Source organism: Mustela lutreola, chromosome 4 (genome assembly GCF_030435805.1).
Source record: "Mustela lutreola isolate mMusLut2 chromosome 4, mMusLut2.pri, whole genome shotgun sequence".
NCBI classification, from domain to species: domain Eukaryota; kingdom Metazoa; phylum Chordata; class Mammalia; order Carnivora; family Mustelidae; genus Mustela; species Mustela lutreola.
In genome coordinates this window covers 179,537,038-179,552,949 of record NC_081293.1, presented here as the reverse complement: position 1 = coordinate 179,552,949, position 15,912 = coordinate 179,537,038, and the positions used below count along the sequence as shown (strand labels likewise).

The following is a 15,912-nucleotide window of genomic DNA, read 5'->3' as shown; positions in this document are numbered from 1 at the left end:
CAGTATTGGGTTTTGAGCTAATAAGCTTGACTGTGGAGCTCTGTAGAATATTTGGAATCAATGAAACAAACGTTTCTGTATAACATCAGTTGTACTCAGAATTTGATCTGGACAGGATTTTAGACTACACACAATTAAAGACCCACGCCCTTACTTCAGCTAGCTTCCTCCTAGAAAGCAAAGCCAGTCAACGGAGTGCTTATGGAGCCCCACTGACTCATCAGCCTGTAAAGGCAGGCCCTCCTCCTGTTGTGGCCCTGGAGATGGAGGGTGGGTGCTAGGGGAAACCGGGCCAGCAAATACCAGAAATAAAGTCTGGTAGAACAGCATGGAAGCAACTGGTACTGGAAAAAGTAAATAGCCGAATCTGTTTCTCATATTTATTAATTGAAAAATACATAAAATTGTACTTCTGCCTGTGTTCTTAGACTCTCAAGGAGGAGGTAGCTGCTGGCCTTAAGGATCTGGTATGATACCCAAGTGCCTTTCTCAGAGGGAAATGTGAGGAAGTGAGGCTCAAACTAGGGGACCCCAACATCGGGTTAGACCCATGTCCTGGTGAAGGGGCATGATCCACTGTACTTGTCTCTTTTTGCCTGAGGAATTGGGGGCAACCACAAGAGTGGGCCACTGTGGGACAATTCCCTCTCAACTAGGCCCCCAGGGTTGGTGGAGTTAACTTCTCTGCTCACTGGGGCTAAGAGCTCAGTTCCTCCAGGGAGAGCAGAGGAGAGGCACATAGAGGAAGATAGCCCTCAAAGCAAAACTGGCTTCCAGCTTCCCTCAGGTGCTATGGGAGAGACCCTGGAGCTTGGACCTCTCTTCCCTCTCCTTGGTGCAAATCCCTTTCCAGAGACCCAGGTAGAGGGCCCTGCAGCTGGTCAAGTGCCCACAGGGCCCATCATACCTTCACATGAGCCCACACAGCCACCTGGGAAGCCTGCGCCAGTCCCTGTCTGCAGTCTCATTGTTGCATGCCAGCTGGGTGCATAGGCCAGGCCCCCTGGCCAGCACTGAGGCCTGCCACGGGAGGGGCCTGGGCCACCGGCTGCAGCTGCTGCTGGGACAGCCAGATGTGATGGAGCTCCTTGAACTGCTCCACCATGCGGTCTTTGAGGTCTGGGTTTGAGATTTGTAGGCGGATACTATCAGCTGACCAAGAAAGCTCCCCTGAGAACATCTCCAGCAACAGCCGGGCTGCTACAGGCACCACCTGGGGGGCAAAGAGGAACAGGGAGAACCTTGGCCGGACGATCAAATCCAGTTGTTCCCAAGGCATCCACCAAGGGGCAGGTGGACTTCATCTACCAGGAACAAGGGGCACCAATTTCTACTTCATAATAAAGGGCAGCTCCAGGCTTTGATTATCTCTGGCTGCCAAGTCCACACTGCCCAGGGAGGCCTAAGCCTCCATCCACCTTAGGGCAAGGGCTGAGCCCCAGGATTCCCCCAATATTCAAGCTTGAGAGAGGAAATGGTGGTCTACCTGTACGGTGATGAGCTTCTTCTCCCGGGGTTTGCGGTCAGGCCACTCCTCCCCAAAGCAGAAGAAGATCTCAAAGGGTGGCGGGGTGTTAGTCTGGCCCTTTTGGAACAGGATGAGCTCTACAGCAAGATCAAGAGCCTTAGAGGCTAGAACCATGCACCTGCACAAGAGAAAGCCACGAGGAATACGACGCAATTTCTCACCATTGAGAAAATGCTCCAGGCTGAAGAGCTTGGTTTTGACCTCCCGCTGGATGGGGTTGGGGTGTGAGCTGTGGGCCGAGGCGCAGGGCCCGCTCCAGAACACCTTGCACTGGCACAGGCGGATGGCATACAGATCTTGGCCTTGCAGCTGGAGTATGAGCCCACGGTCGAGGACATCCAGCAGCTGGTTTGTGTAGAAGCGCTGCTTGTCGCTGGGGATGTCCTCAGGGCTGGGGAAGCGTACTTGCTCTAGGCTCACGGGGCCGAAGAGCTCTACCTGCTCCTGGGTAGCCTCCAGCTGACTGTAGAAGAGCCGGCAGCCCTGTGGGTTGCTGATGGTGAGGGCCCGGGGTGGTCGCCCCCGGTACTGGAACTTGATCTCCAGGTCAGTCACTGTGGGGCAGAGGGCAGGCCCAGCCAGTCTGTGAGCCCCACGCCTCCTTGTTCTGCAGCCCCTGACTTACTCTGTCCTCTGCTCAGCAGCAGCCAGCCCATCTAGTCGGCTCTCCCACTTCCTTCCCCCCGACCACCCAGGGAGGGCTTGGCTTGAGCATCTTTGCCCTTTACTACCCTTCTTGCAAACCAATCCCCCAGGCCCACTTTCCTCGGCCCAGCCCTCCTGAGGGTCCTTACGAGGCAGCATGTGGGGGCTGATCAGCAGGTCAGGCAGGAGCTGTTGTTCACCCGTGGGGGGCAGGCCAGCAGCAAGGGGCCCAGGCTGCAGGCTTGGGAGGACCTCAGGGAGAAGTTCCCCAAAGCCAGCAGGGTTGCCAGGGGTGGGGCCCAGGAGGCTGGGGTTCGGTGCAGGAGGGCCCAGCACCATAGGTGGCTGGAGAGCAGGCGGCCACTTGACCTCCTCTTTGGGTAAAGAATAGGGTGCCACGGGGGGGCCAGGTTGCACGGCTTCTACAGAGGGTGGGGGCAGGCAGAATTTTAATGCCACTTCTGAGAACGTTCCTCCCAGGCCCACCTACTCTCAACCCTGGGCACCCACCCTGCAGCCTCCCTTCAGCCCCCTCCCAGGAACTGAGGGGACCTGCAGCTTCTCCTTATACTAGGCCCCCAACCACACCCCCCTCCCAGCCCCACCTGTGATGCTCAGGCTTGGTAACATCCTCTGGAGCTGAAGGGAAGACCCAGGCAAAGGAGGAGGGAATAGGCCAGAGAAAGAGAGAAGGGAGGACAGGTTAATGAGTTGATCAGATGCTAAGGAAATAACCCACGAGAACCACACAGGCAATTCCCCGGTGTTCAGCTCTGCAAGGCCCGACCCTGCCTTTGGCCCCAGCTCTGCAGCCCCAGGCAGCTCTGAACTCTCAGCGCCGTGGTGTCCTCATGCGCCTTCTACAGGTAGTAGTGCCTATTCAGCCCGAGGAGGGTGTGCCAGACATGTGGGCATGCTCTGTACCAACAAAACCCCAAGAACAAACCCAAGGGAAGAGCTATAAAAAGGGCAGCAGAGCCCTGGAGGAAAGGGACCGCTTAACCTGAAAGCAGAGCAGGACAGCAGAAAGGCCCTAACAAGACCCACCACATCTGCACAGGCGGATGCCGCCAAGAACGGTCCTGAGCTCGCATTTTCCTCTTCCTCCACCTCCTCCTCCTCTCCCGCACCACAAGTGTAGTCCTCACTGGGCTGTGACTCTGCAGGGCAGGGAGAGGACACAAAGCAAGGGAGTCAGTGGGGGAGGAGAAGGAAGGCCACCAGGGCTCCGTAGGACAGCTCCGGCAGTGAGGTGAAAGGCCACACAGCCACCAGAAATCGCTAGGGACCTCCCTGACCCCATGGCACTCAGCTCCCCAGGTCACTAGACCTACACGCTCTGGAATTAAGAGCCAAGAACAGGGGCAAGCTGAGGAAGACAGACACAAAGCCCAGTCTGTGCCAAGTCATTCAGGGCCCCACCACAGGGTCCATCACAGGCCACTCCCAGGAACCTGGGGTGTCACGACTTCGAAGCATGTCCCTCACCACTGCATCCTGGAGGGGCCCTGGGCCTTCCTTAACAGCCTCCTAGGGAGCCCGCACAGGGCCAGGCCTGATACCTGCAGGAGCGGAGCCATTAGAGCAGACCTCGTAGATCTTGTAGGGCTGAGGCGGCATGTCCCGGGGTCCGTCGTAGATGAGGCGGAAGTCACGGCTCTTGTTAAGGGCACAGCGCAGGTTGGCCTTCCACTTAGCCGGGTCTGCCTCATCCACGCCCTCTGTGTACTTGCCTGTCTCCTTGGCCCAGGCCTGAGGCAGGAAAAAAAGATAGGCAACCACAGAGAACCTCTGTCCTTGCCAAAGCCCCTCCTGGCTCATGGGAGTCACTGCTGAGTGGTGGGAACTTCAGGGATACACGGAACCTGACCTGAGTCTCCCTCTGCCAGGTGGGAGATAGGACTCCAGTCCTTCCGCCCTCAGGACTCCAACAAAGGAAAGGAAGTACCTAAGGGCTTTGAAAGGCATTTCCTTCACTGCTCCTGCTAGGGTACATATAGGTAGTCTCTAAGGAGGATGGTGTCACATGGTGCATAAGAGCATGGGATCTGCAGGGGGGTTGGGTTGGAATCTGGAAACAGCCAACCACCAGCTGTGTGCCAGGGGCACGTCACTTTGCCTCTTTTTGCCATAACATCCCCATCACAGTGCCCACCTCACAGGGTGGTAGTGAAGACTCCAGGGCCCACAGAGCTTCCAGAACTGTGCCTGCATTTCGGCAGGCTGTTGGTATTATTTTGGGAGTAAGTTGGCTGATAGCAGGATTACAAATATTTCTTCCCCTTAACCTAGCAATTCGGCCTCTAGGAATTTATCATCGGGATACAGAAGCAGCCACACAAAATTCTGCACCTACGAGGTTTCTCACTGCAGCACTATTTGTAAAAACAGAAGACCCCGAACAAATGTCCATCCATGGGAACTGGTTAAATTACAGCCAATCCTTAGAATGGAATACTGGGCAGCAAGAAAAAAAAAAAAAAAAAAAAAAAAGAAGATGTTTTCGATATCCTGACATGTTGTAATCTTCAAGAAATAGGAGATACAGAAAGGTACATCTACATCTATGATTTTGTGAAAAGCAGTGGCAGGGGGGAAGATAGGTACCTATTTGTGTGTATGCACAAAAATCTCTCAGGAAGGATGAACTAGAAAATGACAATACTAATTGCCTCTGGGGAGGGAGGGGGTGGCTGGAGACTTTTTTGGGGTGGGAGGGAGATTTTTCTTTGCTGCAAACCATATTACACTTTTTAAATTTTGAATTGCGGTGCCTATTCAAAAATAAGAGACAGATTTGAAAAGAACCTTCAAAGGGTAAATATCAGCCTGCCAAAACAAAGGAAAGCATATCAAAATCTTAAAAAAATAATAAGGATTCTCTTTGACCCAGCAATGTTGAATACCAGGAACTACCCCCAAAGAAATTCACACGAGATCCACAGTGGACAAGTGTTTAGAGGAGGGTACAGGGACGCGGGGACACCAGAAGGAACAGGAAGGGTCCAAATGCCGGGTTTGGATAACTCAACTGCTGACCCCTCCAGCAGTCGCTGAAAGTGACGTGACCTTCGTGGCAGAGGAAAGCTGGTTCTGATGTTGGCTGGAAAATGCAGGATGCAAAACAACGATTTCATGTTTTAATTTTATCGACGCACATACAGAAAAGTGCAAATGCAGTTAGCTCCTCGTGTTCCCATCACGGGGGCAATCTGTGGTTTCCATTTAGATCCAACACGCACCAAACACGCACACTGCACCCGTACTCTCGGGTGGTAAGAATGAGACAAGAAAAGGGAGGAGGCGGAAGGTCTCCCGGGGGAACCTTTCCATGCCCATGTTGCTCTGGGCAAGAGGTTAAAAAAGACACAGCTGGGGGTAGGTTAAAAAAGACACATCCCCGGGTCCGAGCCTGGGGTCACCTACAGCCAGGTGGCCAGGAGAGGTGTCAGTGTGAGATGTTTGGGGATCCTCTTCAAGGGCAAGGGTGCCCCGGAAGTCCAGGCAGTCACCCCCACCCGGAGCTTACCTTGAAGATGGTATTGTCTCCGTCCTGGCTGGGGCCGTGCCGCGTGGCATGGCGCCACGGGATGCAGAAGAATTTCCTTTCCCCATTGACCCACTGCAGCCCTGGGTACTGGCAGCTGTTCACCTGAGCCACCAGCCACGGCTTCAGTCGCACCCGGCGGGGCGGAGGTGGGGCCCTGGAGGCAGGCTGGTTCATGGCAAAGGGGTCTGTGGGAGAAAGAGGGGGTCATTAGTCAACAGAAGACTTGCAGATAGACGCGCCCTGCAGCAGGAAGATCGGAGGCAGGAGTACACGGGGGTCCAAGCCAGGGATAGTATGGCTTTTCTCTTTCTCCCAGCACTGGGGGCTGGAGTGTCTCCCATCTGCCCGGATGCTCCCAGCTAATTCCTTTTTCCCACCATCAACCTCTTTGTCATAGGGTCACTGTGTCTGTGCTTTGTGTTTGAGGGTGGGAGGGGAGAAGGGGGTTACAAAGAGGGGGGGTGCTGTGCGTGCTCCCCCCACCCCAGACATGCTGTACCACGTGGGGCATGGACTTCCCAGCTGCTGTGAGGCTGGAAAGCCACAAAGGTACGGAGCTGCTCCAGGGCTAGGTAGCCCACAGCTGACGAATGACTGACATGCAGGGACCAAAAGCCAGCCCCCTTGCTTCGGGTGGAGCAAACCAGTGCAGCCCATTCCACCTCTTTCCTCAGCTTCCCTCCTGCGCACCCTGCCTCCCTCCCTTCCCTTCTGCCCTTCCTCTCTTTGTCCTGAGAATTCCCTCGCTCTGTCACCTTCTAGGAAACCTGGCTAAAGAGCAAGTCATAGTGTGGGAATGAAGAGAGGGTTCCCACACCCGTTCCTCAGAACTTCCTTTCCTCCTCAGTTTCCCCCAGGACTGAAGCTTCCCCACAAGGGATGTCTTGAGAGAAATCCCATCGGCCCCCTTGGTCTACCTCCTGGTCACCAGGATAGGGGCCTTAAGTGGGACTTGAGAAATACCAGCTAACTGATATACCCCAGATGCTGGAAGATTCTGTCCTCCAGCTGTTTCTTCCCACCACCAGCCATGCTGTCTCTGGGATCCTCCTCTGACTCAGAGTGGGGTGAGACCAGAGGTCAGAGGATGGCCGCTGGGGCTGTGACACAGGCAGGGATCTACAGTGGGTTGGGCCTGTCACGGAAGGAATGGCTGAAGGAAATGGGGCCTCTGGGTTGGTGGATAGGGACCAGAGCTCTCCGTAACATTTGTGGTTCCAGCATGGGACAAAAGGACTAGGGTTTGAGTCAACATCTGGACAGCCTCCATCGGGGCAGACTATACCCAGATGGAAAAAGAACTTTATAACAGCTAAAGCCATGGAACTACTAGGGTAGGCCTGGGAGCAACCGGTTTCTGGGGGTACTCAAGCCCAGGGGGACTTCCTGGCCCACTTTCGGTGGGAGATTGGAACAAGACGATCTCTCAGGTGTGGACCCTATCATTCCAGGCTTGCTTAGAGCTCAGTTCCCCAGAAATTCCCTCCCAGTACCTTTTGGGGCTGGAGTCGCTAAGTGCTACCTTCCCGCTGCGAAGACGTCTCCATCCACAAACCTCTCCTCACAGCAGTGCCCAGCTCTGGGCTAGGACAGGGAGAGTGGGAGAGCCCCCAGCCCTGTCCCCAGGCCTCATAAGACTGGTGGCTCAGTTCCCCTTTCTGAACCAACCTCCACCCAGTCCCAGGGGAAATGAAAGTGGCCAGACAAGACAACGCGGAAATCTGACTCACTGTGAACTGGGGGAGGGAAGATACATGGAAAAATTGACATTGGGGTCCCCAAGACCAAATTCTCAATCCCTTACCCTGTAGCTCATTCCCCAATCCCCAAGCCTTGCTGAGGGTCATTATACATTTGGTGCGGTTCACAGCACTGGGTTAGAGCCTCACCCACCACAGTGCTATTTATAGTTCCCACCTGTGCCCTCTGCCCAGAGGCCTTGGTCCTAGAACAGACCAGTGATAGTCATCAGTAGCTGCCAATTGTGGCTAAGTGAGAGGAAATCTCTCTCGACCCTAAGGAGAAGGTAAGCTACCCTGACGACTTCCACATAGTCAGGCCCACAGCTGTGCCTGGGGTGGTGGGAACTGGGAGACCAGAGAGGGCCTCCTCCTCTGCCCAGGGCAAGGAGGAAGTCAGGGTGAGTTCTGCTGCCTAGCCTGGCCCAGTGGGGCTGTTCAAGACAAAGATTTTGAAATTACTCATGTCAGTAGGGTACAATCGCTCTGGGCAGCTAAGGAGCGGGGTATGGAGAAGAGGCTGTCCTAACAAGTCTGGCCAGGGCCAAGGGAGGGTGTCGGGCAGGCCAAAAAAGAAAGGTCTTCAGCCTCAGGTGCACCAGGATCAGGCTCAGTATTTCCCAAACAGGCTGCCTCCTGCCTAGAGGTGGACTTAGATCTCAGACTATCCTAAGGCCAAGAGTTCTAAATTTCAACCCTTTTGTGCCCCATCCCTGCGTTGCCTCCAGGTAGAAACAGTCACCTGCACTCCCAGGGGACCTTGAAAGATACGGCACACCTCAGAAGGCCCATGTTTCACCCCCTCCTCCCCTTGCTGTGAGGACTTGATTTTTCAATAGACCGCAGGCCCGGCCAGTTCTGCCTTCTCAGAGGTCTGGAGACTTGGGGTGACTTTTCTGCAGCCCCCAGACCTAGGGTTTGTGCCCTGGAGAGTGAGGAAAGCCAGAAAAACCGGCACCAGTTTCCATGGAAATGAGGGAAGGAGGGGCACCTGGGTGGTTCAGTCGGCTGGCTGAGCTTCTGGGTTGAGCATCTGCCTGTGGCTCAGATCATGATTCCGGAGTCCTGGGATTGAGCCCCATATGGGGCTCTCTGCTCAGTGGGGAGCCTGCTTCTCCCTCTCCCTCTGCCTGCTGCTCCCCCTGCTTGTATGTGTGCTCTCTCTCTCTCTCTCTCTGTCAGATAAATAAATAAAATCTTTAAAAAAAAAATGAAGAAAAGGGCGCCTGGGTGGCTCAGTGGGTTAAGCCGCTGCCTTCGGCTCAGGTCATGATCTCAGGGTCCTGGGATCGAGTCCCGCATCGGGCTCTCTGCTCCGCAGGGAGCCTGCTTCCCTCTCTCTCTCTCTGCCTGCCTCTCCATCTACTTGTGATTTCTCTCTGTCAAATACATAAATAAAATCTTAAAAAAAAAAAATGAAGAAAAGAGTTGAGGCTTTTGAGGATCTGAGGAAGCCTTTATGGGTGAATTGTATAAAAGTGAAGCATCTAGAGGAGCAGCTCAGGAACTCCTGCTGAGGTGGGGAAGCCCCACAATTCACTCCAGAGCCCTAAAATTCCAGGAGCCAACCACCCGAGGAAACTGCAACATCGTGATGACCAGGGTCTGGGACCTAGGAGGAAGCTGGGCAGCCCCCTCGTGAGAAGAGTTTCAAGCCCTTGCCACCTGTGGAGTTTGTCTGAATCACAGTCTCTCCGCAGACCCCACACTAAACCCGGGAGAAGGCAAAGGGTTCGCTGCACCTGGTATGACTCTAACCCCACACCCTCAGGGTGGGTTGACACATCCCGAGCCAAGCCGAGGCTCTGAGGCAGCAGATGCCTCTCACGGCTTCCTGCAGGGGAAGGCCAACGTGCAGGGGGAAACCCCAAAGCAAGGCCTTTAGGTACAAAAGAGTGGATTCCCGGTGCCGCCGTAGACTTGACAGGAGTCTCCACGCCCGACCGGATAGCTCCAGGGAGAGCGGGGACTCTACCTCTGGCCCCCGCTGCACCTCTAGCCTCCTCCATCGGTCCCGCCTGCGTCCTGGCAGGTCGCGGACACTTATCCTCGCTCTGGGCGCGGGCTCGGGGTCGGGTTCTGCCTCGGGAGCCCTCCTCCAGCCCATGGCGCCCCCAGTCTCTTCCCCACCCTTTCGTGCCCCCTCCCCCGACCGCCTAGAGACCCCTACGCATTGCGGGGAGGAGGTGGGGAACACCTTCTACCCGCGTCGCGGCCCCAGCCATCTCCCTTTCCCTCTACTTTCAGACTCTTGCTTGTTTTGTTCCTAAGTTCGAGGGAAGGACCTAAAGAAACTCGTCCACGAATTCTCCCCAGGCTTCTCCGCTAGGAGAGTCAGAGCCTCTTGTCCGTCGCGAGTCAAAAGACGGCGCCCCTACCCGACACCATCTTCCTACACGCTCTGCCCGAGTTCCTGCCATTGGCCTTGAGGTCCTGGGACGACGAGTCCCTGAAGCCTCATCCTCTTAACCGACAGGGTGGCTGCAAAGCGCGCCGAAAGGGGGACTAGGGACTCGCCTCTCTAAGACCCAAGCCAGACCGCCGTGGGGCGCCCTGGCGCTCTCCATCCTTGCGGAGGTAAGTACAGAAGAGCGGAGCTGACGCCCCTGCATTGGTGACCCCACCGCCGCCCCGGCCTCCGGGCTCTCCCGGCGCCTGCGGGACGGAGGCTGCGGGTGCGGCGCATCCCGCGCTGATCCGGACGTAGGAAGCACCTTGGAGGCCGCCAGACCCGAGGGGCGCGCCCTGCAGTAGGCGCACCCCCACCCCCACCCCAACACCCCTCCGGAGCTCCACCACCTGGCGGAGCCGGACGTCGACCCCTCCCGCGCTCCCGCCCTGCCCCAGTCCCCCGCCCGCCGCCGGCAGGTACCGGGAGGGCGCGGAGAGGAGCGCGGGCGGTCGGGACCTACCTGTCTACGTGCGCCCGCGTGGCTGCGCCCGGGACCACGGGCCGGGCGGCGGGGCCGAGCTGCGCTCTCCCCGAGCTGCGCCCGCCTGGCACTTCCGCATCACCCGCCCCCGCCCCTGGGCCGCGGCCGCCTAGCCTGGGAGCGCCCGCAGCGCCCCGCCCTGCCCCTCGGGACCACCCTGCCCCCGCCCCCCACCGGGCTGACTCGCGACGGAGGGCCCCTGAGCATCGGGCTCGGCCGGACTCCCCTGCAGCCCAAGGCCTCCCCAAGGAGACGCCAGGCAGACTACTGGGCTCCTTCCGCAATCGGGAACTGCGAGACAGTCATTTACCAACCCCAGACCCCCTCCTCATGATGCCCAAGTGCACCGCGCGGCTCGGGAACTTCCCCAGCCCGCGCCCTTCGCCCTTCGGGAGCTCAAGATCCGGGCAGACACAGACCGTCAACAGAGTGCAAAGGAGCGCGCTGCAGGGCCGAATGACAGCTCGAGGGACCTCGCCCCGCCCGCCCGCGCTCCTTCGGGGGGTCTCTCCCGGGCCAAGCCGCAGGCCTACGGGTCGGCGTACATCCTCCTCCACGTGCTTGCAGACAGGGCTCCTCAAGCCACTCTGTCCATTTCTAAGTCTCAACCTTCACACCTGCCTGCCCCAGCTCTCCCTCTCTGGTCGCCTTAGGGACCTCTGGGGTGAGTGCGTGGTCTCTCGTCCTGAGGGTCACACTTAGCCCTACTTTGGCTGTCTACGTGCTGTCCTGAACGTTTTCGGGTTCCATAAATGGGTCTCACCAACTGAACCTTCATATGTCCCGTTCTTCCTCCTGAAAGCCTTCTTTGCTTGATAATGACTGCTCTCGGAATTTTGTTTCAGCATCATCTCTTCTGGAAAGCCTACCTCAACTTCGGCTCCTTGGTCGGGTTTCTGAGCTCCCAAGCTCATCCTTACTGGCTTCACTTAAGAAATTTTTATTTTAATGTCTGATCCCTATTGGAATCAGCTTACTCAGGGACTATTTTTGTCTCTTCATTGTTTTCTATAGTAATTTTTATTTTTCAAAAAGATTTTATTTATTTATTTGACAGAGAGCACAAGAAGGCAAAGCAGTAGACAGTGAGAGGGAGAAGCGGGCTCCCCGCTGAGCAGGAAGCCGGATGTGGGGCTTGATCCCAGAACCCTGGGATCATGACCTGAGCCAAGGGCGGATGCTTAACTGACTGAGCCTACCTAGGTGCCCCTATACTAATTTTTAATAAAAAATTTTTTAAATGAAGAAAATTTCCCAGTTAATTGATTAAATTTTAGATAGCAACTAAAATATATACATTTTTAAAGATTTATTTATTTATTTATTTATTTGACAGAGAGAAATTACAAGTAGGCAGAGAGTCAGGCAGAGAGAGAGGAGGAAGCAGGCTCCCTGCTGAGCAGAGAGCCTGATGTGGGCTCAATCCCAAGACCCTGGGATCCTGACCTGAGCCAAAGACAGAGGCTTTAACCCACTGAGCCACCCAGGTGCCCCAAAATATATACATTTTTGATAGTATTATTTGCCTTTAAAAGTTCAGAGGTTCCTATGTTTTCCCCAAATCCAGTATTAGCTGATGAATCAAAACTTTGACCTTTCCCTCCTCTGCTTTTCCCTCTAGGAATGCCTGGGTTGTTCTTCAAATCTGTATCTTCAAATCTGTATCATTACTTACTGTGTGGTGTCTTTTTTTCATCTTTTCTGCATCTCTCTCCCTCTCCCCCAACCCCCAGGCCTAAAATAAATTGGAAATATAATTATGTGTAAGTATTTTGTTATTTGTATCTGCTGAGTATTTTCCTCTCTTGTGTTTTTGAAAATTTAAAGCGTGGATGGGAAAAACGTGGATAGGTAGATTGTTTTGTATTTTTCTTCTGTAAAAATGAAACTACCATTAAATAGAAAGTGGCCACAAAATGGGAACCCTTTTCCACTGGAGATCAGTTACACTCGATAGAAAAAATATTCTAGGGCGCCTGGGTGGCTCAGTGGGTTAAGCCGCTGCCTTCGGCTCGGGTCATGATCTCAGGGTCCTGGGATCGAGTCCCGCATCGGGCTCTCTGCTCAGCAGGGAGCCTGCTTTTCTCTCTCTCTCTCTCTGCCTGCCTCTCCATCTACTTGTGATTTCTCTCTATCAAATAAATAAATAAAATCTTTAAATAAAAAAAAAAAAAAAAAAAAAAGAAAAAATATTCTATGTCGATCCAGAAAATATATCTGGAGTAATAGCCACCAAGAGACTTATTTTATTGTCAGATGTCCCACACACAGTCTGAGGGACCATGAGATTCTAGGATGCTGCCCCCTGCCCCCTACGCACTGTCCCTTTTGCTCAGGGGAGGTCCCTACTCTTAGAGACTCTAAACTTCGTTAAGAAGTGTGCAGGGGCTGTGGTTGAGGAAGCTCACCACACTTGAGCAGGCATCCATCTCTGGTGCTAAGTGACCTCAGGCAGGTTCTATGAGTCTCATTCTCTGTCTGTGAAGGGGAGAAGAGGTTACTGAACTCACAGCATTGGTATGAGGCCCCAGTGACAGGGGTTATGCAGAATCTCTGCTCTCCTGGAGTCTTGCCTTGGGACCAAGGGAACCTCAACCAAGAACCACTCTGGGCCAGAGACATGGCCTTGGGAGGAAGGGGCAGGGGCAGAGCTCATCCTTCAGGTTCTTCCAAAACAGAAGGGTCCCCTTGCCTCCCCATGCTGTCTGTGGTGAAGCAAAAGCAAAAGAGAAGTGAGGCTACCCCAAGACCACGCAATCACTCCTGGCCCCCCAGCCCCACCCCCACACCCCCAGCAGGCCCTGGCCACATGGGAACAGGGAGACTTTGCCTCCACAGCCCTAGATATGTGTCCAGGCCCCTCACTCCCAACGGTGAGCCAGCCCCTGCCCCCACTTCCCCTGAATGGGGTGGCGGATTGAGGGTGCGGTGAGAGGCCCGATTCCGGTAGAGGCCAGGGAGCATGGGTGTGTGGGTGGGGGGAGCCATGTTACCAAAGGGAACTGAAAGAAGCCTAGTGTGACTGGTAGGGACAGAGGACAGAGGTGCAAGGCACAGTAGGACAAGAACCACCCTCCCCCCAACTCTGGAACTGCCCCTTTCAGTGCTGGCCTATGCGAAGGATGGCTGCCTTTACCTCCCCTCCAAGAGACCCACCCCCTCAGCCTCAGCCCCTGGGACTCCCCCAGGCTCACCTGTCTCATGGGTACCCCCTGTTTCTGGAAACATGTTGACTAGACGTCAGGCCCTGGAGTCAAACAGGCCTGAGGCAGTCCCTGGTTCAGCCACTGAGGCATTATGTGACCTGGAGCTAACCACAGACTCTTGGAGCCCCCATTTCCCAGCTGTGAAATGAGGATAACATCTCTGTCACAGGTCAGCTTTGAGGCCTGACTTCAGTGAGTGCCCAGTGCTTCCACGGGCCAGCACAAAACAGTGGACAAGCCCCCTGCCCTCCTGGAGCTTCCATTCTGTGGAGGGAGAGCGAAAGTGCTTACATCACAAAATGAGGGGTCCCTGCGGGTCACTGTTCAGGCGGAGCCACTCTTGGCTCCTGTAAACATGCATGTGGTAGCCTTATTCTGGGCCATTCCCAGGAAGGCCATCCTGGGGGGGCTCCCCATTTCTTACCAACTGTCACCCCCTCAGAGCTTTCCAGGGCATGGCCTGCAAGTCCCCCACAGGGCTAGCACTGTCACATGCACACCCCTAGACCTCACGTCCGCACGTACCCCCGCAATCTGCTGCTCTCCTCCTCCTACGGCCTGAGGTCTCAGGAGCTGTGCTGTCACCATCCCAGGTCCTGGCTCTCTGCTCCCTTGGCCCTTCTAAGAACAGAGGCTACTTCCCTTTTCCTTTGTGCTCAGCACTTTCGCTCGCCCCGACCCCTGTGGCAACCTGGCTTCTGGCCCTCTTCCATGGACTCTGCTCTCGACCTCGGTCCCACGGTGCAAGCAGGCTCTGGAGCTCCCAGGAATAGCTCAGAAACTTCCAGTTTCCACATCTCTTTCTTGAATAAACTCTCAGATCCCAGGGTAGCCCTAGTGTCTGGATTTCTCAACTGCTCACTCATTATTTATTTATTTATTTATTTTAAGAGAGGGCGAGAGAGGGGAGGGGCAGAGGCAGCTGACAAAAGAGACTCTTTTTTTTTAGATTTTATTTTTTTTTTTGACAGATAGGGATCACAAGCAGGCAGAGAGGCAGGCAGAGAGAGAGAAGGAAGCAGGCTCCCCGCTGAGCAGAGAGCCCCATGCGGGGCTCCATCCCAGGACCCTGGGATCACAACCCGAGCCGAAGGCAGAGGCTTTAACCCACTGAGCCACCCAGGCGCCCTAACAAGAGAGACTCTTAAGCAGGCTCCATGCCAGCCTGACTCAAGGCTCCATCTCACAACCCTGAGATCATGACCTGAGCCCAGATCAAGAATCAGACGCTTAACCAACTGAGCCGCCTAGACACCCCTCTCAAATAAAGGTTCTTCAAATAAAGGTGGTGGAGACTCTCCTAGCTCAGCTCAGTGCCTTAGTGCTGTCCCCTGCCACTCCCCAACCCCCCACCCCGCCATCAGAGCTGCCCTGCCTCTTTGTGCCCTCATCCTTGGTCCTTCTGCTGACCTCTCCCTCGCTCACATCTTCCTTCTAGACTACCAGGATGCCTCGCCCAGACATCCTGATACCACCCCCCCACCCCTGCCGGCCATGATTCAAGTGCTCAGAAAATCTGCTGAACTCAGCGGATTTCCCACAACTGGGCCCTGTCAGAGAAGGGGTGAGGATTCCCATTCTGCACCTGGATAAGAAGGAAAAGAAAGAGGAGGCAACTCGAGCCTTCTAGGCTCCTGCACTGTGAACGGACGGAGGCCACTCGGCCCCACAGGACTGAGTTGTGGACCTCAGTGTCCTCTCTTGTCCCAGACAAACCTGGTTGATGCCCAGAGTCTGTAGGTGTCCCCACTGGGGACAGGGTTCCCATCCAGAAGCAGGAGGCCCACCTATCATTGGTTGGGGTTCAGGAGGCCCGACAGTCAGGCTCCAGTGGGCTTACCAGCCAGATCCATCTGAAGCCCCTGGTCCTTGAAGCCAGGGCTTGGGATCCTGCCTGGGGCAGGACTGATGTCCTTTGGGAGGAGACACGAGGAGTCAGTTCTGTCCAGGAGGTCAGGGTCAGCCCAAAAGCATGGGGGCGCTCCTCAGCTCACATCAGGACCTCAGGGTGGTGGGCAGATGACAGAGGGTGCAGGGGTGGCTCTGGGAATTCAGAAGAGGGGCTCTCTGGCCTAGAGCGGCTGAAGCAGGAGGTCCTGGGAGGGGCACAGGGGCAAGACCTTCCCCCTACACGGCCTCTCAACACTTCACCGTGGAAGGCAGCTGTCTTCTCTTCGGCCTTCTCCGGAGCAGGCTGGGCAGGGGTTGTGGTTGTGGGCTGAGCATTTCCTGCTTACGGTGGAGGGAGGAGTGCGTGCTCTTGGAAGCCAAACAGAGCTGTGGGAACTGGTGCTGGGTTCCTGCCAGCCAG

At 55.4% G+C, this 15,912-nt stretch overlaps 1 protein-coding gene across 4 annotated transcripts; it reads right to left on the bottom strand.

Annotated features, from left to right (window-relative positions):
- Positions 1-366: 366 nt before the first annotated feature.
- Positions 367-15,763, bottom strand: IRF5 (interferon regulatory factor 5). Of its 4 annotated transcripts, XM_059171815.1 has the most exons (10): positions 15,442-15,763; positions 13,590-13,865; positions 5,703-5,908; positions 3,736-3,925; positions 3,221-3,333; positions 2,779-2,812; positions 2,323-2,595; positions 1,690-2,082; positions 1,487-1,605; positions 367-1,213 (listed from the first exon to the last, which is right to left on the bottom strand). In XM_059171815.1, exons 2-10 carry the CDS (start codon positions 13,621-13,623, stop codon positions 965-967), a joined length of 1,611 nt encoding a protein of 536 aa, XP_059027798.1. In that variant the 5' UTR covers positions 13,624-13,865; positions 15,442-15,763; the 3' UTR covers positions 367-964. The 4 variants fall into 4 exon arrangements, with proteins under 4 accessions (XP_059027798.1, XP_059027799.1, XP_059027800.1 ...); XM_059171816.1 differs by lacking the exon at positions 13,590-13,865; XM_059171817.1 differs by lacking the exons at positions 13,590-13,865; positions 15,442-15,763 and adding an exon at positions 10,375-10,512.
- Between the last annotated feature and the right edge of the window lie 149 nt (positions 15,764-15,912).